We start from the raw sequence: 25,444 nt of genomic DNA on the forward strand, positions 1-25,444 counted from the left end.
CATAGTTTATTTATTCTTCCCCTGAATTTGGCTTTTGTTTTTTTTGCAAGGAAGGACTTGAAACTTTCTTTAAAAAAAATCAGTTGAACGGCAATTAGCTGTTTCCCACAGAAAAAGGAGATGCCACCTTTTTATTGGATTTCATTCCGGTGATTTCAACAATTTTTTTTTATAATTTTAGCACATAAGTAATTAAATTAGATAAATTAATTTTTAAAAAATATATTTTACCCAACTTCAACAAATTTTTAGCTATCCGTTTGATTATACAAGTATTTTTAACTTGCTTTTTCATTCCATTAAAAGTATGGCAGCTTAGGCGATAACTCATGGTGTCGGACTTATCGGTCGCTCACCAAATCGAAAATTGTTGTTGCCGACGGCAAAATTTTATTTCCAAATTTGAGGTGGGGTCAGAAATTAGTCGTTTTACAAATAGTTACAAGCCTAATTGATCTTCCAGCGGTCTTAAAAGAACGACAATAAACCAATGAGTCAACTACTGTTTTTCCTTTTGCAAATAAGATCCGATTTAATATAGAAAAAGGCATTTACTTTTCATATCAGCAAGACAAATTCAGGCATGCTCCGGTTTTCACTTTTGGTTTTCGTTTTCGTTTTGGGACCAAAACCGAGATTTTCGTTTTTAGGTGCTCCGGTTTTCACACGTTTTTGGCCATCGTTTTGCTATCGGAACGTTTCATTTTTTACTGCTAAAACAGCTGACTTGTGTTTTGGTTAAAAGTAAACAACGCGAAAAAATGTCTTTTGTATGTACAATTTCGTGCGTGGATTGAACTCACATAAGGATTTTTTATCCTGCATAGTTTATTTATGCTTCCCCTGAATGATATATATTTGCCTTTTGTCTATTTTGCAAAGAAAGATTTGAAACTTTCTTTAAAAAAATCAGTTGAACGGCAATCAGCTGTTTCCCACAAAAAATGGGGATGCCACCTTTTTAATGCATTTCATTCCGGTTATTCCAACAATTTTTTTTATAAAATTTTAACATATAAGTAATTAAATTAAATAAATTAATTTTTTAAAAACATATTTTACCCAACTTCAACAAATTTATCGCTATCCGTTTGATTATACAAGTATTTTTAACTTGTTTTTTCATTCTATCAAAAGTATGGCAGCTTAGGCGATAACTCATGGTGTCGGACTTATCGGTTGCTCACCAAAACGAAAATTGTTGTTGCCGACGGCAAAATTTGATATCCAAATTTGAGGTGGGTTCAGAAATTAGTCGGTTTAAAAATAATTACAAGCCTAATTGATCTGCTGGCGGTCTTAAAAGAACGGCAATAAACCAATGTGTCAACTACTTTTTTTCCTTTTGCAAATAAGATCCGATTTAATATAGAAAAAGGCATTTATTTTTCAATTCTACAAGACAAATTTTCTCGTTTTGGAATTCGAAAAAATCTTGTGAAAGTGAAAACGGGAGCACCAATTTTTTCGTTTTCGTTTTCAAAGCGAAAACGAAAACCGAAAGTGAAAACCGGAGCATGCCTGATTTTCTCGATTTGCAATTCGAAAGAATCTTGTGAAAGTGAAAACGGGAGCAGCAATTTTCTCGTTTTCGTTTTCAAAACGAATGGAACGAATGGTTCAATGGAAACACCAAAACGGGACTTGGACGAACGTGAATAAACTGAGTGCAGTGGAAAAAGGGTATAAGTTAATCTGGCATCACTGGCATGCTGTAATATCATATTGCAATATAATCGATATATTGAGGTTTTGCTCATCACCAGAAGTAGTTTCACAGAAACAATTCAATTGCAATTCTTGCAAAGTTATGGCGGAGATATATTCGTCTGATATTTTACGCATTGTAATAGCAGAAATAGCCCAAACTATTGGGTACAGCAATACTCAAAATGCTTCTTTGGAGTTATTAGAAGATATATTATTACGGTTTGTGAAAGAACTGTCTCGTGATCTACACAGTCAAGTTGAACATGGTAAGTACACATAGCCAGATTGATATACTTATACATACATAACATTTTTGTAGTGATATGCATATATTATTAATTCGCGAGTGCATATTTAATTCTCTTTCCCATAAAGCAAATCGTATTGAACCAAGTATTAAGGACGTTCAGCTGTGCTTTGGCAATCTTGCAATCGACATTCACGAATTACTCGATTATGTGGGAAATGTTGAGCCAGTGCCATTCGTTAGAGAAGTTCCCGAATATCCAGTAAAGAGAAACTCAAATATGAATTTTCTTAAACCTGGTAGCGCAGAGACTCTGACACGACCAGTTCACATATTTGAATATCTTCCTGCCGTGCTGCCCTCTTCGGGACGAATTTCAGCATCCTCTTCCGCATGCCATAATCCGTCTGAAATCGATCATTTATCCCTCAATTATCAGCAAAAATGTGCAGATAATTTGTTATCAGCGGAAGGAGAGCAAGGCGCTCCGAACATGCATAAATGGTGCAGGCAAATGGAATCATCCATATCATTAAAACAACCAACCGTAGATAACACTGATAGCATTGATGGTCATGCAGTGCGGACAATCAACAGCGTTGTAATGACAACTGGAGGTTTTATTTCACCGGCCATCGAAGGAAAGATGCCAGAAGCCTTTATTCCTCCTATTATTGGTAAGACTAAAACTTTAACTGTTCCCTTTTTTACATAATATAATATTTTTTCAGAAAAATTAAAAGGCTTAGACGCTCCGCCTATTTTGCCGCCCCTTGTTATTCTAGATACTAAAAATTCTATTACATTAGAAATTGGGCTTAACGAAAAGAATCAAGCAGCAAAAGACAATGCTGTTGTGGAACGCAAACCCCTAACTGAAGACATATTTCTTTTACATGAAATTTCGACAGTTAAAAAAACTGAAAGCAAAAATCTGGATGAAGAAGCTATTGGTTCAGTACAAGGCAATCAATCCAAACCCACAAAGAGCCAAAAGAAACATTTATTTGGTGCGGAATTAAATAATAGTAAAGCACAAGAAAAAGCCCATCGTAAAGCATTAAAAATATATCAAAGATTATCGAAATCTCAGGTTGAAGATGAGGCTGGACTTAAAAAATCTTTGAAGCATTTAAATCGCGCAGGGATGTTGTCGACATTATCATCAGACACCAGGACAACGGCAGCGGACCGAACTTATGTAGAAAAAATCTTAAAGAAGCAAACAAAGCGACATAAACAACTAAAAAGCCAGAAACAACAGCAACATATACAATTTATGTCTAAGCAGCTCTCATTAGCAACTAATGATGAATTTTCCAATGCCAGACTCAATCATCCAGTGGTGATGGCAGCTTCTATGCCTTCTCAATCCATACCAATGCTATCCATTGAATCATCAACGGTTGGGAATATGTTTGGCAGTTCGACTGTGGAACCATTAAGCGCCGATATATTGTCATCAGATGTTGGTCAAAGTCAACAGATGCACTCACCGAATGATTTACTCTCCGATGATGTCAAACTTGGCAACGAACCAGACCGCAATAAATTAAATATTTTTAAAAAATTATCAAAGTCAAAGCCAACGAAGTCTCTCTCACCAAGTGCATTACACACAATGGCATCGCATTTATTAAGTGATACAGGCAATGGCTCATCAACCATAAATTTGCCGTCTGGAACAACTATAACCCCAGAACCGGCTTTGAATTTCACCGAAAATTATGTGACATCAAATTTAACATCAACAACAACACTGAAGGAGCAAACAATTACAACTCAATCTGTGTTGACATCTAGTCTAACTGAACTTACTATACCTAAAAAACGTGGACGTAAGCCAGGTGTAAAGAATATTTCTGCACGGTCAAAAATTCCCAATGAGCATGTTTTAGCCAAAAAAATCAGGTCTAGCAAATTGAATGCTACTACCACAGTATCATATCCACCAGCGAATTCATCCATAAACACAGCTCATCTATCAATACAAACGGAATCGACAAATTCGATTCCATCACAACACCCTGAAAAATTATCAAATATATTGCCACACAATTTAGATAAAGTAATTGGCGAAGAAGATCGGGAACAATCAATTACCTTTTTACCTATTAGCAATGAGACTGCTAAAAATATGAAATTAAAAAAAATTAAAGAAAAGCAAGAGAAAAAAAAGCGAAAGACCAAATATAATCATCTAGTACCTAGTGAAAATTCAATTCAAAATAATAGTGAACTTGAAGGAAATAAGAAGTTTCCTTTTATGGATGTTGATATAAAAAACACACAAACACTTTCGATTACTAAGGAGTCTGTTGAATTTAATCAAATTCCATCATCAAAGTCACCTACAAATGCGAATGCAATTAAACATTTCTCATCGAATTTGTTGTCACCAGCAAGTAGTGTTCATGGCTATATGACCGGTATAGGCACGTTGCCTATTCTATCTTTTCCACCTCGGCCGGGTCTTATACCTTCCGGAATCTTTTCACCCACAAGTCTCGCAAATTTGAACAAAAATAACAAAATATCGCATTCATTCATGACCTTACCGGACACAATAAGCAGGTCATCATCAGCAATTGGATACGGATCATCATTACATGAAACAACGTCAGGTAAATAATATTGTGAACGAATTTGTATAGGGTAGAAGAGTATTATAACATTATTATAGGGTAGAAGAGTATTATAACATTGTGTCGGCCGGAAATGTATGTAACAGGTAGAATGAGTCATCTCCGACCCCATAAAGTATATATATTCTTGTTCAGCGTCAACAGTCGAGACGATCTAGCCATGTCTGTCTGTCCGTATGAACACCTAGATCTCAGAGACTATAAGAGATAGAGCTAAATTGTTTCTCGACAGCATTTGTTATGTTTACATGCAGATCAAGTTTGTTTCAAATTATGGCTACGCCCACTTCCGCCCCCGATAATCGAAAAATCGAATAACAAGCGTAATTTTAAAGCGTGAGTCGCAAATTTTGGTATATACAATAATAACTATAGTAGTTGTGATTCCTAAATTTGGTTACGATCAGATAAAAATTGTCGAAGTTATTAAAGAAATACTTTTGTGTGAGCAAAAACGCCTACTTACTAGGGGTCTTAGTAGCTTTGGCTGACAAAAAAGAAATTAAATCGACTAACATATTTTAAAGAATTTTACATCACCCTAAAGTCGGAAGTGTCAAACAATTATCTACTTTTGGTCGCCAATGTTCATGCAAACCAGTGAAGATATTTTTTCTTGTGGCTGTAAGTCGCGTTTCCTTTTGGCAAAAAGTTCTAAATCGTATGTTTAGGGCTCTAAATTGCGAACCCTTTTTTTTAAGCAAGATTTCACATCTTGCAGAGAATGCCAACCACCCTTACACTCTTACCAATATTAGTTTGTGGCTTTGGTGTTAGAGAGTGCAATGCAAAGCAAACGGTCCGGAGTTAAAATGCATATAAACTTTAACAAATTATTATTTAAAAATGGTATGCATTTACATACATACTAATTAAAAAATAACTATATTTATCACATTTATAGAAAAAAAATCAACCGAAATATCCATGCTTCCGCTGAGTGATTCGCATACGGAGCGCAGCTATTGCAATGTGGCTCCTTTAGTGCCAGAATCAATGAAAATGACAGTTTTATCTAGTGATGGACATAAACTCAAATCGGCGAATGCTTCAATAGAGGGGGAAGGTATGGAAATCAAATCTGGAAAAAACGTCCAGGGTTTATCAAAAAGTGCGCACTTTAATCAACGCCTTGGAATTCGATCAAAGGGCCAGCATGATAAGCTATTGATTAACAAATTGGAGAAATCAAAAACAACAAAAGTTGGCACTGGCAAACTTGGAGATCCTATAGAAGTTTCCGATGATTCAAATGATAATGATGAATCCAATATCCAACAAAAAACGGACAAAATCAATAGTGATGGATTTTTACACAGTTCAAAAAAATTTGATATCTCACATCCACACTCAGTAATCTCAAACCCCTCTTCTATTGCCGCCGACTTTAACCAATTTAAAAAATTGGCCACAATTAAAGTAAATCCACTTGAATGTTCGAGTCCATTGTCTGTCATACCGCAATCCTCATCATCAGCTTTCAATATTAATTTTATGGGCAATGACAAGTTTAGCTTGGCCGGCGGTGCAGATCTGATACCATTATCATGTGTCGATAGCGGCTTGGCATACTCCTCAAGAACTGTACCAGTTACTAGTCTAACGGCAGGTGCTACATCTGAGTCATCCGTACAAACTCATGGTCTGTCTTCTGAACATAGCTTTGTATGTAATATGGTTAATTCCATTAATTATGATGATATAACGATAACTCCAACAAACAATTTAAACAACAGTTTAAGTGATTTGAAGCTCCACAAACTGCACAAGAAACCAAAGAAAACGAAGGAGGGTAAGAGCAAAAAAAAGAAAGACAAAAAGGATAAAACTAAGAGTAAAGATAAAGGTGATGACAAGAGTATGTCAATGGTTGAGAAACCTAAAAGTGTGGATAAGAAACAAAAAAAGGACAAGAAAAAAGATAAATTGGTAAGTTCATTGCAAATTTTATTACATCAAACTAGAAAATTAGATACTATTTTTTATGTACTTTACTTATTATTCATTGGATTTTCTCTTTGCTTAATGCTAACAAATAGTCGAACCTTATAATTGACATTATCGCTTTGTATATTGTTTCATCTTTGACAGACTTTTGACTAGATACTCTGAATGAAATCGATATTTCCCCATAACTGACAGTCATAGGAGCATAACGGTTTTAGTACTGAATTATATAGCAGGATCTTATAGTTAACACTGAGAGAAGACCGTCCGTTGATTAGCCAATGGAGCTTTTTCGCTTTTAGTTTTAGTTTAGTTTGCTTTTCGTGCCTTTGATGTGCTTGTGAGTTCTTGCTTGCTCAGGCTTGCTTGAATTTTGTTCGTTTATTTTTATTCTTCACTTGGACAAACATTTTTCTTCTTTGGTAGTTTGATATTTGTAAATTTGTTACTCAAGCTGGAAGATGTGGAGAAGCAATTTCTTATCAGGATTCTAGTCTAAAGCAAGTCACGGATTTGGAAATTGTTTATTTTTATACCCGCTACCCATAGGGTAGAAGGGTATTATAACTTTGTGACGGCAGGAAATGTGTGTAACAGGTAGAACGAGGCATCTCCGACCCTATAAAGTATATATATTCTTGATCAGCATCAATAGCCGAGACGATCTAGCCATGTCCGTCTGTGTGTCCGTCCGTATGAAACACTGGATCTCAGAGACTATAAGAGATAGAGCTATAATTTTCGACAGCATTTCTTATGTTTGCACGCATATCAAGTTTGTTTCAAATTTTGGCCACGCCCACTTCCGTTCATGGAAATCAAAAAAATCGAATAACAAGCGAATTTTGGTATATACAATAATTACTATAGTAGTTATGATTCCTTAAAATTTGGTTGCAATCAGATAAAAATTGTCGAAGTTATTAAAGAAATATTTTTGTATGGGCAAAAATTAAAAAATTAAGCAACTGGAGAAGCAGCTAACGGCTTTGGTCGCACAACAAAAACGAAATGAAAATGAAATGAGTGTAACCACAGCCTTCGCGTTCTCTAGAGATGTGTCATTTTTCTCTTGGAAAGTAAAGTATTTAATTTTATTACTTTGCAAAGAATGTGCCCATTCTCAGTCGAAAGAGCCGTGACTCCTTTCCTGCCAACAACAGTTTTTAGACATTGCAATGTTATTTTGTACAAAAATGTTTTCCAAATAAGCAGCTAAAGAAAGCAGTTCATCGAAGACTTTGTAGCTTTGATTTTTTATATATGTATAAAACTGTGTGCGATTGTGAATAGCTTCTATGATGAAGTGATATATAAATATAAAACAAATAAGAAACCTACAGTCAAGTGTGCTCGACTGCGAGATATCCGCTACCCATTGTAAATAAAAGCAAAACTGCAGCATTAATTTTTAAATATACCACAAAAATACTAAAAATATACATACGACCATATTTGGTATATTTGTATAGCACTAACTTTAAAATATACCAAAGAATGCAAAATATCCCAGCTTGTCAGCCAAACCATTTAAGACCCGTTGTAAGTCGGCGTTTATTGTCTATACAAAAATATTTCATAAAATACTTCTAAAATTATAGTTATTATTGAATGTACAATAAATTGAGACTATCGATATGCAGGGCGAAAGTAAAGAAGCAAATATTTGAAACTATCATGATCTGCGTGTAGACATAACAAGTGCTGTCGAAAAAATGATGATCTCTATCTCCTACAGTATCAAGGTTTATACGGACGGACAGACATCGATATATCTCGGCTACTAAGGATGATCAAAAATATACAGTGACGAGCAAATGTGGACACATACTTTACATTTTTTAAAATAATCAATAATTCAAAATATAATCAACTTATTTCAGTATTTGTTCCTTTTATATATAAAAATAGTAAGTAGCAAATAATAAAGATTATTGGAAAAAATAAATTAGCATTTTCTGCGAATTTTTCAACACCTTGAATTCAGAAGTGAGAAATATGTATCTACATGTGTTCGGTACTGCATATTTTTTTATAGGGTCGGAAATGGTTGCGTGTTACATATATTTCCTGGTGGTACAAATTATAATATCCTTCTGCCCTATGGATAGCGGGTGTAAAAACAAATACAGCTTACATTTAGCCATTACATTTCATTTTGGAAAACAATCATATTTTAAATTTGGTATGTCCTAAATCTAGCATTAGCTTTGGCTTTTGATTTTTTTTTTTTTAAATAATGGACATATTTTAAATTGAAATAATTCATTTTTCTTAAATTCGTTAGCAGGTCCAAACGAATGTTTTTATGCAACTATCGAAGGATAATCTAGACTGCAGTAACAAAGAAACTCCGTTAAATTCTGGTCTTTTTTGTCGGATCCGTTGAAGTCGCCGATTCAGGGACAATTCCCCAAACAACCATCCAAGAAGTAGCGACACTAACACATCATTTGCCCTTACCCAAGTTAGATTTGTCACCCAACCAGGTGCCAAAGCTTACACTTAAGCTAGGTGGAAAATCAAATCCAACTTCTCCCAATCAATTTGATGACGTTCAGCAAGATTCACAAATATCAATGATACCGACGCATCCAATTGCTTTGACTCTAATTCCAACGAAGACTACAAAAAAAGGAGCATTCGCCAGAATTGGCACGGTTTTCGCCACTTGTCACTGGACCGCCGAAACCCAAGCAATGTATGAACTTCAATACGTAACCCAATAATAATCTATATCTTAATTAATTACCTTTAGGCCGCATAATTTTATTGCACGTTTATGCTCATTAGACTTATAATTTTTGTTTTTATTTAATCCATGGATATCTTAAAATATCTGTTAATGCTTTTGAATTCGAAGCCGTCTTACCTTTCACAATTGATTAATATAGAAAAAGTAATAAACCACAATTTGGCGTATTTTTGATTGACATGTTAAAGAACAAAAAAAAATTGTGTTGTAATATTTTGTGTAAATTAATGTTATACGTATTTCGTTGAACGCGTGAAATTAAATTAATCGTCTAAAGGTGATCATGGACTCTTTTGGTTTAATCCATTTTTTATTCAATCCAATTTTAGGTGAAACACAAGCTGTAGTTTCGACTACGGCGCCTCCGCCTGTGTCTGGTTTTCTTTCATCGGATGTTATGCTGGAAAATACAAATATGATATCAAATGATCCGGCTCAAAGCAACTGGTTGATAACAGCAGCAGATACGAGCGCTTCTCCAAACTGTTCGGCAACACTATCAGCAAGTTCTGTCTTATTGCCTCAGCAATTGCTGCAAGCTGTACCAAAAACGACATCATTCCCTCCCTTTAGTCAGAAAGCAGTTTCGTCATCTATAAAGAATATCGAAGAAGAACCATCTGCATCTGTGTCTTCGCAAAGTGTTGAATCCAATAGACCTTCCTCTTATGTTGACGCAGAGGGCTATCGCATTTGGATTTGCCCAGCATGTGGCAAAGTCGACGACGGGTCCGCAATGATTGGTTGTGATGGATGTGATGCTTGGTATCATTGGTAAGTGCTTCCAAGTTTACATTATAGAACTTCATAGCATACTGAATAGATTAATTAAAACCATATATTTAAACTCCTCAATATCATTAAATTATCATTGAATACGAATTAGAAAATTGTATAATAATTTAATTTAAACTTATATATAGGATTTGTGTAGGCATATTTGTGGCACCGAACGATAATGAGGATTGGTTTTGTCGCGTCTGCATCACTAAAAAAAAGGGCCAAGGATCGGAAAAGAAGAAAAGGCGTAACAAAAAAAAATAAAATCTATATTAATTGAATATAATACTTATGTTTTATAATAAACGGTACTTTTATTACAAAAACATAATAAATAATAATCTTATACAATGTAAAGCCAGCTCAAGCGTAACTTACAGCTGAGCTTATAAGCGATCTAACCATCTCGCAGAAACAAACGCACACTACTTGTAACATATGAAGTGGCGCAAACTAATAAGCTTAACTCATTTGTATGAAAGTATGTAGTGCGTTTGTTTTTGCAAGTTGCTTAGCTCGCTTATAATTAATATTATTACTTTATTCGATTGAAGGTTAAACACCTAAGTATTATGACAGTGGTGTCATAAGCAAAAAGTTCAGAATTTTTTCAATAAATATCATTTATTTGTGTTCTGATACCTAATAATTTGTTAATTTTGTTTAAATTTATATATATTGGAAACAATCTTCATATTGTCAATAATTAATAAAAAATATTTTATTTTGTACCTGTACATTAAACAATTTGAAAAATAATGTTACATTAATTAATACTAAGGATATTATGCTACTCAAAACAGAATTCTGTCAGACCAATAAATGTTCTAAACTAAAGCTGAAATTTTACATACGACTTAAAAACATTTAGAAATATAAATCTACTAGGTCTTCGACGTAATCTGATCACTGTTAAATGTTGAAGTTAAAAAGTTATATAAGAAATGCTTTTGTATATATGACAAAACGCCTACTGCTGCTTATTTAGTTGCTTTTGGTGACAATCTGGTATGTTAAGTACTCTATGGTATTTGTCTAAAAATGTTGTGTGCTTTTGGTAATAGAATAAATTTTGACTGAAGAATGTTAAATTTTATTGGAGCAACTCACAATTTCACCTCAGTAAATGAAAATTACACACTGGTTAACTTTTTAAATTTATTGATGGAATTATGATTTCTTGCAATCTTTATAAGGTTTCGCTAAATGCATGCTTTAGCATGCACTCAAACAAATTGTCGCAGCACTTTTTCCACTCCGATTAAGGCACCTCCAAAACAAGGTTTTTGAACGGTTTAACAGTATCTTCTGGCGACAAAAATCGTTGACCAGAAGGGTATTATAACTTTGTCCCCACAGGAAATGTATGTAACAGGTAGAAGGAGGCATCTCCGACCCTATAATATATATATATATATACTTGATCAGCGTCAACAGCCGAGACGATCTAGCCATGTCCGTCTGTGTGTTTGTGTGTCTGTCCGTCTGTCCGTATGAACACCTAGACTTCAGAGACTATACGAGATAGAGCTATAATTTTTTTTCGACAGCATTTGTTATGTTTGCACGCAGATAAAGTTTGTTTCAAATTTGTGCCACGCTCTCTTCCGCGCCGCAAATCAAAAAAATCGAATAACAAGCGTAATTTAAAAGCTAGAGTTGCGGTATACTACTACTTACGTGGGTCTCAGTTGCTTTGGCCGACAATCTGGTATATTGTGCCTTCTATGTTGTATTTTGAATGCGGTACTATATCGATATGCTAAATATACCATTTGGTAAATTTTTAGTATTTTTGTAGTATATTCGATATATTTTGAAAATAATACTGCAATATTTTGCTTTTATTCAAAATGGGTAGCGGGTATCTCACAGTCGAGCACACTCGACTGTAACTTTCTTACTTGTTTCTTGTTCGTTTTTCGAATATCTCCAAGGACTTAAGGCAAAAAAATTGTGATGTACCACTCAGAATCGACCGTCAAATATATAGATCCATGATTCCTCACCTGTGACTATCTTCTAAATTTCTTTTGAAGCACGGCGAATGTATTTTTTCAAAATTTCTTTGAACCAGTCCACTCAACCTTTTTTTTGGGCAATTGTCAAATTGTGCGCGATCCAACGAGAACAAACCTTTTTTACGACCAGGTGTTCATGCAACATCGAATGTATTCTGGACGAAATGTCCAAGGATCTATCTCACGATATGTCATATGAGATCTTGCATTATCAGTTCCCGCACGGGATCAATGGTTTCTGGCACAACGACTGTTTTTGGACGACCTTCGTCTTCGAGCGAGCATCGGCCACGATAGAATTCATAAAACCAGTTTTTCACAGGGCTATAGGATGGCGCTTCATTGCCATACAAAGATTTAAGTTCATCGATGCACTCTTGTCGTGATAATCCACGTCGAAAGTTGAGAAGAAATCGGCCTCAATAAGAAAATATTTAGTCTATTAATATAACTCCTTAAAAAATAACTTTGGGAATAATCTCTAAAATTGGCAATTGAAATCACTACATAAGTAGTCAACCATTTTTACAATTTTGGAACAACCATTTCGACAAAGATTTAAGAACATCATATTAATTACTCTACTCTTTATTGCTTAATTTTTTAAATATGTTCATGCCTGTAGCTTTAACTATTTTTAGCGCCTTCAATCACGGACTTTCTGGATATTTCAATAAAAATTATTATTCACACGCCATTTGAATTTTATAATTTGTCAGTGCAGAGACATATAGATTGTCGAACGCAAATTTAATCTGTGAGATCACAAGCGTTGTATAATAATTAGTCGTCGAGTGGACGAACTCTTTTAAACTTTTCAATGTATTTGTGTTTATACAACTGTATTTTTTATTTATTAAAAAAAAAACGATTACTTACCTTGACCGATCGCTTACCAGCACGTATTCGTAAATTTTAAAATAAGAGTTTGAGTTTTGCTGTGAAACTTGGGACCATGTAATTTACATTATTTCTAGCATAAAATAATATGTACATATGTATGTAATAGATAAATAATAGCATCTTCCATGGATTTAACTAATTACCATAAAATGTTTGTCCCTATGGTTTGATTAACGTAGTTTTTTAAAATGCGAAATCTTTTACTTCCAATTTATTTATAATAAAAATAAAAAATAATACAAGCCGCTACTTGATTTATGTTAACGTGATGTTTTAGCTATTTCGAATATATTAAAAAATTGTAATACCATCTAATATTTACAAATTTCAAAAGTAACATCTGTTGGCTAATTGTTTAAATAATCTAATTTACAGAAAATGTTTCATTAAGTGCTTCTAGAAAAATATCTATAATAATTATTGTATTAGCATAAATTCATAGTCTATGTTGAAAGCCAGTCACGGACTTGTATATTCAGTATAAAGGTCGTTTTCTTAATCCCATATTGGAGTAAGGTTTAATTAATTAATATGCCGAAGGTTATTTATATATTAAAACGACTTAGCTTAATAAAAATAACATTCGATTGACATTCATAACTTTTTAATTTCAAAAAGGATAAAAAAAAATATTTTGAAGGGTATTTAAACAATTTTTATTATTAAATTTCAAAATGTTTTAGAATATTTATATAAGTAGTTCAAATTTACAAATATTAAGTTGTGAAATTAATAGGAAAATGTACAATTTCAGGTTATCTAGCATTTAAGTCAGAGGTGTCCCCGCCAAATTGCTGCCAATCGTTGTCATATACACAACACTCTCTCTGTAGTAAGCACTACAAAAAGAAAATACAAATCTAACAAACAAATATAATATAATTATGGTCTTATTTATGTGTATTGCTTATTATTCTGTCGTAATCAAAGCTTGGGCACCTCTAACTTAAATTATGATGAACATGTGCTGATTTCTGCCTAAACAAATTTTGAATAAATTAAAATTGAGTTGAAAACGACTTAATAGCATTCCGATTTTAATTAATTTATAGGGATGAGGTTTGTAAACAATTCAGTATATTATCTTGCTATAGACGAACTTAGTTGGTTCGGTTTGGCCACGGACACTACAATTTGGCGAGATTCTTTGAAGAGGATTGTTCATGTCGCTATGGGTCTCCGATGATTATTGCGCTGATTCCTCCAAATTCAAATCGGTTGAAGTGCTTAATTGCGCTGCTTTAAAAGATGCATCTACATTACTAGGAGTCTCCTTTGCAACAGAATTTCGTTGGTTACCATTGCCAGTTATACTATTAGATGGCGTTTCATCAATTACATTAGCCGTACTACTACTTAACGCCATTCGCTGCATTTGTCGGATGACGGTGGCAGCATAATAAGCTTGCTAAATAATTAAAAACAATGTTGACTGTAAGATAAGTACATATAATAAAAGATTTGCTGTGGGTATTTGTATTTTTAGTATCCGTATTCACTAAAATGTTTGTAAAATTAGCAATATTAGAGTTCAAATTTTAGATTATGGTTTAGAAATACTACAGCATACGATTTTAAGTTTTTTGGTACGTTTACAATTTTCACAATACATGGTGATTAGAGGTGGAGAACTATCTATCTGTGCCACCGATAGTTATTGATAGTTTCCATAAACTATCGACTATCGATGATAGCAAGGAAAAACTATATAGAGCAGTAAAAGAAAATAATTTAATAATTTTTTAAAATAATCCATATTTGTTTAAAGTATGAGAGTATGAAATGTGTTTTCCAATCTTTATCTAAAAATAATAAATAATTATTATTCAAATAATATAAATTTTTAATTTTTAGGTTTACCTTAACTGCTATTTATATATTTATTTCAAAAAATAATTTTGTACGCCTATAGAGATTTGTCACGTTTTTCTGAAGACCCTCTACGACTCTACGGAGCAAGCGGGTATACAAAGAAATTTGAAAAAATATCGACCACTATCGACGATAGCGATTGACCATAGTTCGATAGTTCTCCACCTCTAATGCTGATGCTTTTTTAGTAGTGACCTAGCTGTGAGTTTTCATGATATTAAAGCAAAATTCTAAGTCGCTTTATTATCAAAAAGCAATTGTCACTATCGATCATTATCGATATCAATTTTAGGCTCCCCCCTGGTAACCAAAAGTAATCCCCAATTACGTTTCGTGTCATGCCATGCCCGTGACTGACAGACAGTCCAGTAGATCGCTGAATGACTCGTCATGCAGACTGCTGTAAGCGCCTTCTCTTGCGCAACGCGTAATTTCCCTAACGCCTTTTCTCAAAAAACTCTGAAAATTTACGTAAACATGACCAGTTCCTGTTAGAAGTCTAGTTTTAGACTCGGGATTATTTTTCGAGCATGTGCAATTTTGTGTATCATGCATCATTTGTTTTGTGAGTGCTGTACGAAAAAGTTGATTTTTTCTGCACATCTTTTATAAAACAATCAGAGGTAAGTTGTTAATATTTATGAACTATTATTTTAATCTGATTTAAATTAAGAAATATATTTTAATTTTAATTTACAGTTTTAGGGACTACGAAAGAGCTGTGTGGGATGTCTTCTCAGAAATTAAAAATATAAACTACAAGGCATTGTCCAGGGCGAAGAAAATAGAAAACGGCGGAATAAATCAATTTTTTCATTTAGCTATTAGATTATTTAGTTATCAAGTAAAACTGTATAAACTGTAAGTACACATTGGATTAGTTTAAAAAAATTTTGATTAGAAATACAATAAACATTTTATTTACTGCATATATGTATTTTTGAACGTATTTTTATTTTGCGTATTCCGAACTATTTTCTATTTAATTTTCCCTTTGGCTGACTTGATACTTGACGAGTCTTGTAAACTATCAGTTCTGCGTATACGGCAAAACGAAGTGGAAATGTGCACACATGACGTGACTGGTGGACAACCGTTATGTTGTCTGCTACTAAAACACAATTGGGTCATTTAATGGACACCCTCCCCCATAATGATTACGTAATCACAAAAAAAGAAAAATATGCATTTTTTTCTTTCAATCTATATTTTCAAAAGGAGATTCCAGCCAATCTTTAATATTATTTATTACTCGAAGTAAATATATGGACTTAATTATAGAGTTGCATTCGGTACTAATCGGCGCGAAACCAATTTTTGAATAAATACTTTTAACAATAAAATTTTTATAAAATGATTACGTAATCATTGTCTCTCCCCATGTAATCAAACATAATCATTTCCTTGACAAATTGAGCAAATGCTATCGGCTTTTTTTGCGTCAACTTACATACATATGTACATACTAATTTTTCATTTGTGTAAATTATTTTTATTTTATGTGGTTTATCAACTGTCTTTTTAATTCCGCCTCCCGTAGGGTATGAACCTATTATAAGTCATAATACGTTATCATAATTTATAAATAATTTATCAATTGCGCCTACAAGAAATGTATGTAATTGGCTGAAGGAATCAATTCGAAAAAATATAGCATATGTGTTTTAAAAGTTAAAGTTGTGAATTTGGGCACACACTAATTACAGCCTTGGTTAAACATTTTACAAGTATTTAAAAAATACAATTTATATAGGAAAAAAGGACTGCGACTGTCAAGTTTAAGTAACTAAGTAGATAAGTGGTCAGTTACATAATATATAATTTGGTAGACAATTGATATCGATATCTGAGAACGGCACGGGTATACACACTCAATCGGGTATTCATGTGCTTTTTTGACACATTTGTACTCATGAGTATGAGTATCAAAAAATACACATGCTTATGAGTAAGGGTGTCAAAGAAGACACGATACTTATGCGAGTGCCGAAAAGGCACAAGACTTTTGTGATGTGCGTCTTCTTCCTGTGCCGGAGGTTATGGGTGTGTGTATCTGGTAAAACACAAACACTCCGTAAGAAAATATGAGTGGACAGGCACGCACATATGTACATATGTTTGTTTGTATATTTACTATATATGCATGTTGCGCTGCAAGAAATGCGGACGGCATTTGCTCATTAGCGATCAAGATCTATATATTTCTATACAATTTAAATTATACAACTATTGCTTGGCGTATGCATGATGACTTATGTAATCACTTATTTGTATAATTAATTAAAATTAAACTTTAATCCAAATTTTTAATGAACTTGCAAATATGTCTATTTTTTAATTAATTTCAAGAAAAACCACCTATTATTTTTTTATCCACTTGTCAAAGTATCAACTCGCCAAAACTCAAAGTCATGAAATTTAATCGCGAGCAGCGACACACAAGCATCAATTGCGACGGTAGGGGAAAAACACTCGAGTGCCTGTGAAAATACTCGGACGTCTGAGGAAACACCAGGGTGTCTGAGCAAGCGCCCGGGTATGGTATATGTTAGGAAAATTCTGTATAGTATATTTAAGTAATTTATAGCTATATTTATTTGGTATATTTTAGCGATAACAGTTAGCGATAAAAATTAGGCTGCAGTCTACATTCACCGTTATATTATACATACATCGAATTTCTTTATGGTCTTTCATTAACTCAATGATTAAAGCTTAAATACCCAATCCAAATGGTAAGTAGTAAGGAACATATTTATTTGTTTATTTTTATGTTTTCTTATTCCTTCTTCTGTTGGATTATTATTTGTCGAAACTCATGGAAAAACTTTTAATTAAAACTTATACCTTTTTTTTTTTTTTATTAATTTTGAGTAGGAAAATACAAATACCCCTAGCTCTGGATTACATACCTTCCAACGCGACTTAGCAAAGTTTTTCTTAAGTTGTTCCGAAACAGTGCCGTGAATGTTTTTGCTGCTGGCTTCATTACCCGAGATCCTTAAATTTTAGAAAAACTCTAGTTATTAAGAAATTCAATACAAATGTATTACCCAAAATTTTAAGATTTAAAAAAAATTTAAATTAATTCATAAAGAAAAAAAATTTTTTTTAAATAAATTAAAAAATTAAATTTTTCAAAAAAAATTGAAATTTAACAATTATAAGACATGTTTATTGGTTTTTTGGATCGTTAGACTTCATTTTAGTCCAAGTCACTATAACGTTCAACATAGTTATGCCTGAGATTTTTCAAGAACGCCCGTGCTAAACGAGTGGCAAGTGTATTAGGTATTACTCACCAAGGATGGCATAATGCTTGTTTGCATGTGTATCGCTTTTCAACTGTAACACACATTAAGTTTTTGATGAAATGTTTCGCTGATTCACTAATTTCATCCCAGTAAGGCGAATCAAATTCAAATTCACCTAAAAACAATAAAAGTTTCATTAAATTTTTTTAAATAGATTTTCAATTCTAAAAAATTGAATAAGGGGAATCATAAAAAAAATAAGAGCACTTCACGTTTATTACAATAAGAAGTGCATAACTGAGTTGCGTATGTATTTAATATTATGTTAATATCGAAGAACTTAAAATTATTAAGAAAAACCATCATTGCATTTCGACATTTTGCGTCACTTTTTTTTAAACTTAAGATGAAATGACTATAGAACGATATTAAAATAATTAAACATAGAAAAACTAAATTTTCAAGGTCCCGTAAAACACATTTAATCTAAAGAGAATTTTATTTGAATTATTCCTATATGTTCAGTATTTTATTCACAATCTTGCTCCATAAGTTGAACTAATATTCCAAAATTTAAAATAACCTATTTGGAATAAAATCAAAATATTGCGAAATAATTTTCAAAATATACCGAAAATACTATAAAATACTGAAAATATACCAAATAGTGTATTTGGTAGATCTATATAGTAGCACATTCAAAATAGAAGGAGGCATCTATAAACGCACATGGCTAGATCGTCTCGGCTACTGTTGCTGATCAACAATATATATACTTTTTAGGGTCGTAGATGACTTCTTCTGCCTGTTACATATATTTCCTGCACAAAGTTATAAGACACTTGTACCCTATGGTTAGCTGGTATAAAAAATACATTCAATGTTTACGTTGCGTGTTGATAAAAAAAAAACAAATACTTACAGTGCTACCTCTTCACAAATATTTTTAATCATCCCCTAAAAATTTGGGGAGATATTCCTATTCTTTAAGCCCTTACTTGAATATTCCTCCCCCTACCACCAAATTAACGTAAAATTATATTATCGATTTATGTGGAAAACCACTTATATATATGTACGTATATGTACATATATATAATTATTATTTTCTTTACATATTACATATTTAAAAATAAAAATTGGTCAATCGTACCTTTAAGAATCTGTGCAAATAAATTGGCATCATTTTCATCGTAAAATGGGGGGTAGCCACAGAGCAGTATATAAGATATCACCCCTATACTCCAGACATCAACAGCCTTCCCATATGGTTTTTGGGCTAGAACTTCAGGTGCAACATATCCAGGAGTTCCACAAGCTGTTGCCATAATACCGGAATCTTCCATTTTCGATAATCCGAAATCGCTTATCATTATTTTACTATCATCTTGTGGACTGTAATATAATAGATTTTCGGGCTAAAAATGAAAAAAAACACAAAAATTCAAAAATTACTGAAACCAAAATTTTAAGGAAACTTACCTTTAGATCCCTATGTACAACGCCCTGTTCATGCATATAGTCGACAGCCTCTAAGATTTGCCTTATTAAATGTGATGCGTCTTTTTCTGTGTACGAGCCCTTCTCTACAATCCGGTCGAATAATTCTCCACCAGTTACTCTAGAAATAAATAATGTTAAAATCCTTTTATTCATTCAAAATTTAATAATAAAAATTACTTAAACTTACAATTCCATAACCAGATACACTTTTGCCTTATCTTCATAAGTTTCTAGTAGCTGCACAATATTAGGATGTGTAAGTCTGCAAAATGAAATATAAAAAAGCATAATGGATTCATATGCTAATATACTGAGATCTGGCAATAATAATTTAATTTAATAAGGGTCAGCTCATTTAAATTCGTTACAATATTTATACTAATGTAGCTTATTTTCATCGAGTCGGAAATGTTGCAATGTTCGAGCCATACTTAAGATACTGACTGACTATTTTGAAATCAATAAAATTATATCTCCAAAGCGGTATTGGGGATCGGGGTCATTTCTTAACTCACCGCTCTCCATTCGAACTGTTGCCATCGAAATGATTTGCACTGAACCTAGAAAAAAGCCAATTTAAACGAAGATATTCAAATCAAACAAAATGATAGAAAAAAAAAACAAACATACATAATCCCAGAATAAGAAAAAATATATATCTTCGGAACACCAAAGTTTAGGTAACTAATCAAAGTCTGATCATCATCCATTTTTTACATTGCGCAAATTCGACATTCACATACATTCCAGTATCGGAGTATCGATACCCTTTATTTATTTTGTGCTGCTTACTTCGCCACGAAATACCGTCCCTAACATTTTTTGACTGACGTTTTTGTGAAGTGAACTAACATAAACATAAAGATTTAAAATTTAATTTCAAAATTCTAAAAAGAATGCAAGGAGAGAAAGTAGCATACATATATATAATATATAAAATTTAAAACCAAAATAAAATTTTATTGGGATGTTGCAAAGAAAGTGAGTTCATGTTTCTTTTAATAATTCTATTTATTTAATAGTTTAATGTTTCAGTGGTGTAGCCACGAAAGGTTGCTAAAAACGGTCGCTACAAAATGTGGGGAATATATATGTATATATTGTTCATCGCGTTCAGCGTTGACGCACGATTTAAGCCCTGGTGGCAGATAAACTAAATCGAATACTTTATTACGAACATTTTTTTTATTTGGAGATCAGCAAAAATAATGTGATTCAGTGTGTTTAGGCGCTTTAGTTATCCTCACTTTCGATTGTGAGTACTACACTACAAGTACAAGTGTACAAGTGTACAAGAAAATATAATAAATCCGATCATTATTTTCAGTTCAAATGTTATTTGCGGAACAACAAGCATTTATAGTACACTGTTTATATTTACTGTTCAACTACATTTAAAAAAGTCGTTGCCAAGTTTGGAGATAAAAATAAGTTCTTAGAAGAGTGTAAACAAATATTTCAACAAAAATTTCGACTTTTGTTTTGCATAAATTGGACACAATAAATATATATGGTACACAAGAAACCATATCACAACATTTTTTGCCACAATATAAATTTTATAACATAAAAGCAATGTCGGAGAATATTGACTGAATTTGTTTGTGACTTTGCTTTTCATTCACTCTTCTCGTGCGAGGTATTTCACGAAGAGAATATAAGATTGTACAAAATATAGATTAACTAAAACTAAATTGCGTAAAACGAAAACGCAGGGCAGCATCAGAACATTCCAACAGAAAATGTATGATGAAGAATAAGGCTCTTAAAATTTTTATTCCGATCGGATAATAAGTTTTTGACGCAATGTAACAGGCATTAAAAATTCTGATCATCACATAAATAAAAATATTTGTATTCCCTAAAAGCTGGGCAAATTTGTTGGCCTGGGCACAGTTCTTCAGGTTTACTTCCTAAATCAGGACATTAATTTGATATTTTATTTTAGCTTATAGGATTAACCTAGATGCAACAACCAAACATGCGTACATCTAAAGTAATCGGTAAAATAATGTATTAAAAAAAAAAAAAGTATAATAAAAGATATAAGTAAAAACTAAATAAAATTCTTTACTCTTATGCCTAACTCAAAGTTATGTTAATCTTTTCATTAATAATTATTTAACACATTTCCAATATATTTACTTATAGTTAGCCATATATGAAATGAAAAGCATCAGATTACCAAAATTACTACCATATGAAACAGGAATTACAAGTGCGAGGTAAATGAAACCAGATCATTTTTATACCCGCTACCCATATGGTAGAAGGGTATTATAACTTTGTGCCGGCAGGAAATGTATGTAACAGATATAAGGAGGCAACTCCGACCCTATAAAGTATATATATTCTTGATCAGCATCAATAGCGTAGACGATCTAGCCATGTCCGTCTGTGTGTCTGTCCGTATGAAACACTGGATCTCAGAGACTATAAGAGATAGAGCTATAATTTTTTTTCGACAGCATTTGTTATGTTTGCATGCAGATCAAGTTTGTTTCAAATTTTTGCCCCGCCCACTTCCGCCCCCGCAAATCAAAATCGAATAACAGGCGTAACTTAAGAGCTATAGCTGCGAATTTTGGTATGTACAATAATAACTATAGTAATTGTGATTCCTGGTTGCGATCAGATAAAAATTGTGGAAGTTATTAAAGAAATACTTTTGCATGGGCAAAAACGCCTACATACTAGGGGTTTTCGTTGCATTGGCCGACAATCTGGTGTATTATGCCGTTTATGGTGTATTTTGAATGTGGTACTATATCGATATAACAAATGTGCAGTTTGGTATATTTTTAGTATTTTTTGATATATTTTGAAAAAATACCGCAATATTTTGCTTTTATTCAAAATGGGTAGCGGGTATCTCACAGTCGAGCACACTCGACTGTAACTTTCTTACTTGTTAAAACTGAATCGGACATCAAGTGTAGCTAACATACATATATATATATATACATTATATATATATGTACATTATATTTTATATTTATATTTATATATTTTTATTTATATTTGTATTTATTTATTTATATATTTATATAGGTATATTATTTCATATATACATTCAAAAAGACAACATACCTTCGAAGTACTCGTATCTCATTTTCCAACGATTCTTCTTTACCCTTTAGAGCTTTTTTATCAATTATCTTCACGGCAAAATGATCACCAGGTGTCTCTTTACTTTCAGCCAAGCGCACCTCAGAAAAAGCTCCCCTGGGAATTATTAATTTATGTATGTTTATAATACATATTCCTAAAGTTACTTACGTTCCTAATAGACCGTGGAGGTTATATTTCTCTTCAATCGAAATCTGTTTGTTTAACTCTTTTGTGTCTTTTGATTTGGCCTTCTTGCCCGAGTCCTTTTTGCCAAACAGTGGCATAGCTGTGAAATGGCCAGATGCAATTTTCAGTAGGCAAATGTTGCTATGTACGTTTTTATATTTCTGTGGAAAGAAAAGATGCATAGTTTTAAGCAGAATAGGATAGTAAAAAAAAAATTGGCGAACTAACCTCTAACAAGCACAATTAATGAATGTGTCGAAACAATTCGGTTTATATTTAAATTTGCGCAGTCATATTGGATTTGTTTTAAGTAACCTATTTTAATTTTTGAAAATGAGTATATATACACATAAGTACACATATATATATATAACATGAACACAATATTTCTTGTAAGCAAACAGAAAATTTTTCCAGAAAGCCGCAAATTGAGTACTCTAGAATATGTCGAATAGGATTCAACGTATTGCTTACCATATATACATTAGTGATACTATTAATTATTTTCCGCATTGATATAGATGGGATAAAGCTTTTACCCACGCCACGATCTAAGCATTAATGCAGGCAATAAGTCTCACTAAATTGGATTTGTTTTTATTTATTTTGATATTTTATATGATCAGAGTGCAACTTGCTACATACATTTTAGCAAATCTATAATACTCTTCTGTACACAGTGTAATCAGCTCAAGAAACCAGACGTTAAACAAGTAAGGAAACTACACTCTACTTATACCAAAAATGTTCTAATCTTTTGAACAAAGTGACCTTTAGCTATGTATATATATACATATGTATATTTGAGAATATTATTTTGATGTATTAAAAACTCTAGATTAAATATAAGCATACCAAAATACATTTCATTGATATTCGATTAAAATAAAACAATTCAGAAAGGTACAGTCGTGCGTGTTAGAGTGTGAAAAGCGGGTATTTCACAGTCTAACATGCACATAACATATTTTGAATAAAAACAAAATATTGCGGTATTAATTTTAAAATTTACCATATTAATATACCGCGAAAAGGCTAAAAATATATATGTGGCTACTTTAAGTATATTCAAAATACACCATAGAGTCCAAAATATACCAGATTGTCAGCCAAAGCAACTAAGACCCGTAGTAAGTACGCGTGTTCCCCACACAAAAGTTGTTATACCCGCTACCCATAGGATAGAAGGGTACTACAAGTTTGATCCGCCAGGAAATGTATGTAAAAGGCAGAAGGAGGCCTCTCTGACCCTATAAATTATATACATATGTACATTCTTGATCAGCATTAACAGTCATGTTCGTCTGTCCGTATGAACCCCTAGAATTATATCGCTATCTCGTGTAATCAGTCTAAGATATCTAGGTGTTCATACAGACTATAGGGCTATATCATCTCAGCTATTAAAGATAATAAAAAAATATATATTCTTTATCGCTGTTGCCTCCTTCTGCCTTCCAAACGGGTATAAAAAATCCTTTCGATCACAACAAAAAATAAGAATGCTACAGTCGAGTTTTCAAATATACAGAAATCAACATTATATGTACTGATATACTACTACATTGAAAATAAACCAGATATTGTAAAACTTGCGAATCTTAACTTTGAATTTAGGCTTGCATGGGTATATCGTCTCGGCCCTTGACGCTGATCGATAATATATACATATGTACATATACATATAGTTACATATGTATGTACATACATATATAGAATCTGAGGAGGCTCCTTCTTATTGTTAGAATTTTATTTTTCTAAGTTAATCCGTAGATTTTTACATTATTGTATTACAGCTTTAGGCCAAAAAACAAAATATAATATTCTGAAATTACACGATATCGGCATTATGCGTTTTCTGAACAGTTTTAGATTTTGTTGACCAACTTTTTTGGGTATTCCATTCATAGCGGCTTTTTCTTTAATATTATATTATCCTATGCCGAACTATGTATATTACATTTGAATAATTAATACACATATGCACATAATAGGTACATACATATGTATATGACTTGCTTACTTACGTATACAGTACTCATATATGTACATATGTATGACATACATACAATTACATATTAGGTCGTACTTGTTATCTATAAACTTAACATAGTGGGTTTAAACTTTAAAGCCACATTGTGTACATGTGTGTTAATTAAATGATTTTAAATCATATTACGCAAACTTGTAAATAATTGAAAAACAATAAATTTGTATTAGCCACTGTAAAGTAAAGTACTAAGCTTATTTTAAAAATATTTGTCACTTACGTAGTGAGCGCGACCTAATGTATTTTTTCCCAATTTCAAAAAACGTATACATTGACAACGCAGTATAATCTAAAATAGAAAGAATGTTTTGACAAGCAATTTCCGTATTCAAGTTATGAAAGATCCAAGCGATTCACTATTGCATTACAATATAAATTCTATTGATTTTCCAAGCCCGGGTCCACTTTATGCAGTATTTTGCCACTTACCACGATTTGGTCACATTTAAAGTCGCGAGTT

At 32.6% G+C, this 25,444-nt stretch overlaps 2 protein-coding genes and 1 long non-coding RNA gene across 15 annotated transcripts; 2 read left to right on the forward strand and 1 right to left on the reverse strand.

Annotated features, from left to right (window-relative positions):
• The first annotated feature begins 1,766 nt into the window (after window positions 1-1,766).
• On the forward strand, window positions 1,767-9,853 carry LOC132794855 (uncharacterized). 8 transcript variants are annotated; one of them, XM_060805099.1, is made up of 7 exons: window positions 1,767-1,976; window positions 2,086-2,634; window positions 2,689-4,581; window positions 5,507-6,531; window positions 6,976-7,049; window positions 8,840-9,250; window positions 9,634-9,853. In XM_060805099.1, the coding sequence occupies exons 1-6, from the start codon at window positions 1,811-1,813 to the stop codon at window positions 8,880-8,882; spliced, it is 3,750 nt and encodes a 1,249-aa protein (XP_060661082.1). In that variant the 5' UTR covers window positions 1,767-1,810; the 3' UTR covers window positions 8,883-9,250; window positions 9,634-9,853. The 8 variants fall into 8 exon arrangements, with proteins under 8 accessions (XP_060661082.1, XP_060661086.1, XP_060661085.1 ...); XM_060805103.1 differs by lacking the exons at window positions 6,976-7,049; window positions 9,634-9,853 and adding an exon at window positions 8,588-8,734 and having other exon boundaries at window positions 8,837-8,923; XM_060805100.1 differs by lacking the exon at window positions 6,976-7,049 and having other exon boundaries at window positions 1,768-1,976; window positions 8,837-9,250.
• A 3,787-nt stretch (window positions 9,854-13,640) lies between these two features.
• Window positions 13,641-25,359, reverse strand: LOC132794859 (calcium/calmodulin-dependent protein kinase type 1). 6 transcript variants are annotated; one of them, XM_060805121.1, is made up of 11 exons: window positions 25,205-25,356; window positions 23,163-23,249; window positions 22,917-23,095; window positions 22,728-22,862; window positions 20,153-20,197; window positions 19,825-19,899; window positions 19,617-19,755; window positions 19,288-19,552; window positions 18,183-18,309; window positions 17,793-17,880; window positions 13,641-14,416 (listed from the first exon to the last, which is right to left on the reverse strand). In XM_060805121.1, exons 3-11 carry the CDS (start codon window positions 23,030-23,032, stop codon window positions 14,195-14,197), a joined length of 1,212 nt encoding a protein of 403 aa, XP_060661104.1. In that variant the 5' UTR covers window positions 23,033-23,095; window positions 23,163-23,249; window positions 25,205-25,356; the 3' UTR covers window positions 13,641-14,194. The 6 variants fall into 6 exon arrangements, with proteins under 6 accessions (XP_060661104.1, XP_060661101.1, XP_060661100.1 ...); XM_060805118.1 differs by lacking the exons at window positions 23,163-23,249; window positions 25,205-25,356 and adding an exon at window positions 23,409-23,520 and having other exon boundaries at window positions 13,641-14,244; window positions 14,308-14,416; XM_060805117.1 differs by lacking the exons at window positions 23,163-23,249; window positions 25,205-25,356 and adding an exon at window positions 23,409-23,520 and having other exon boundaries at window positions 13,641-14,247; window positions 14,308-14,416.
• On the forward strand, window positions 14,416-15,817 carry LOC132794860 (uncharacterized). Its single transcript, XR_009633342.1, has 2 exons — window positions 14,416-15,503; window positions 15,580-15,817. It is a non-coding gene; the product is annotated as an uncharacterized LOC132794860 (long non-coding RNA).
• Window positions 25,360-25,444: the final 85 nt, after the last annotated feature.

This window comes from Drosophila nasuta, chromosome 4 (genome assembly GCF_023558535.2).
Source record: "Drosophila nasuta strain 15112-1781.00 chromosome 4, ASM2355853v1, whole genome shotgun sequence".
In the NCBI taxonomy this organism is placed as follows: domain Eukaryota; kingdom Metazoa; phylum Arthropoda; class Insecta; order Diptera; family Drosophilidae; genus Drosophila; species Drosophila nasuta.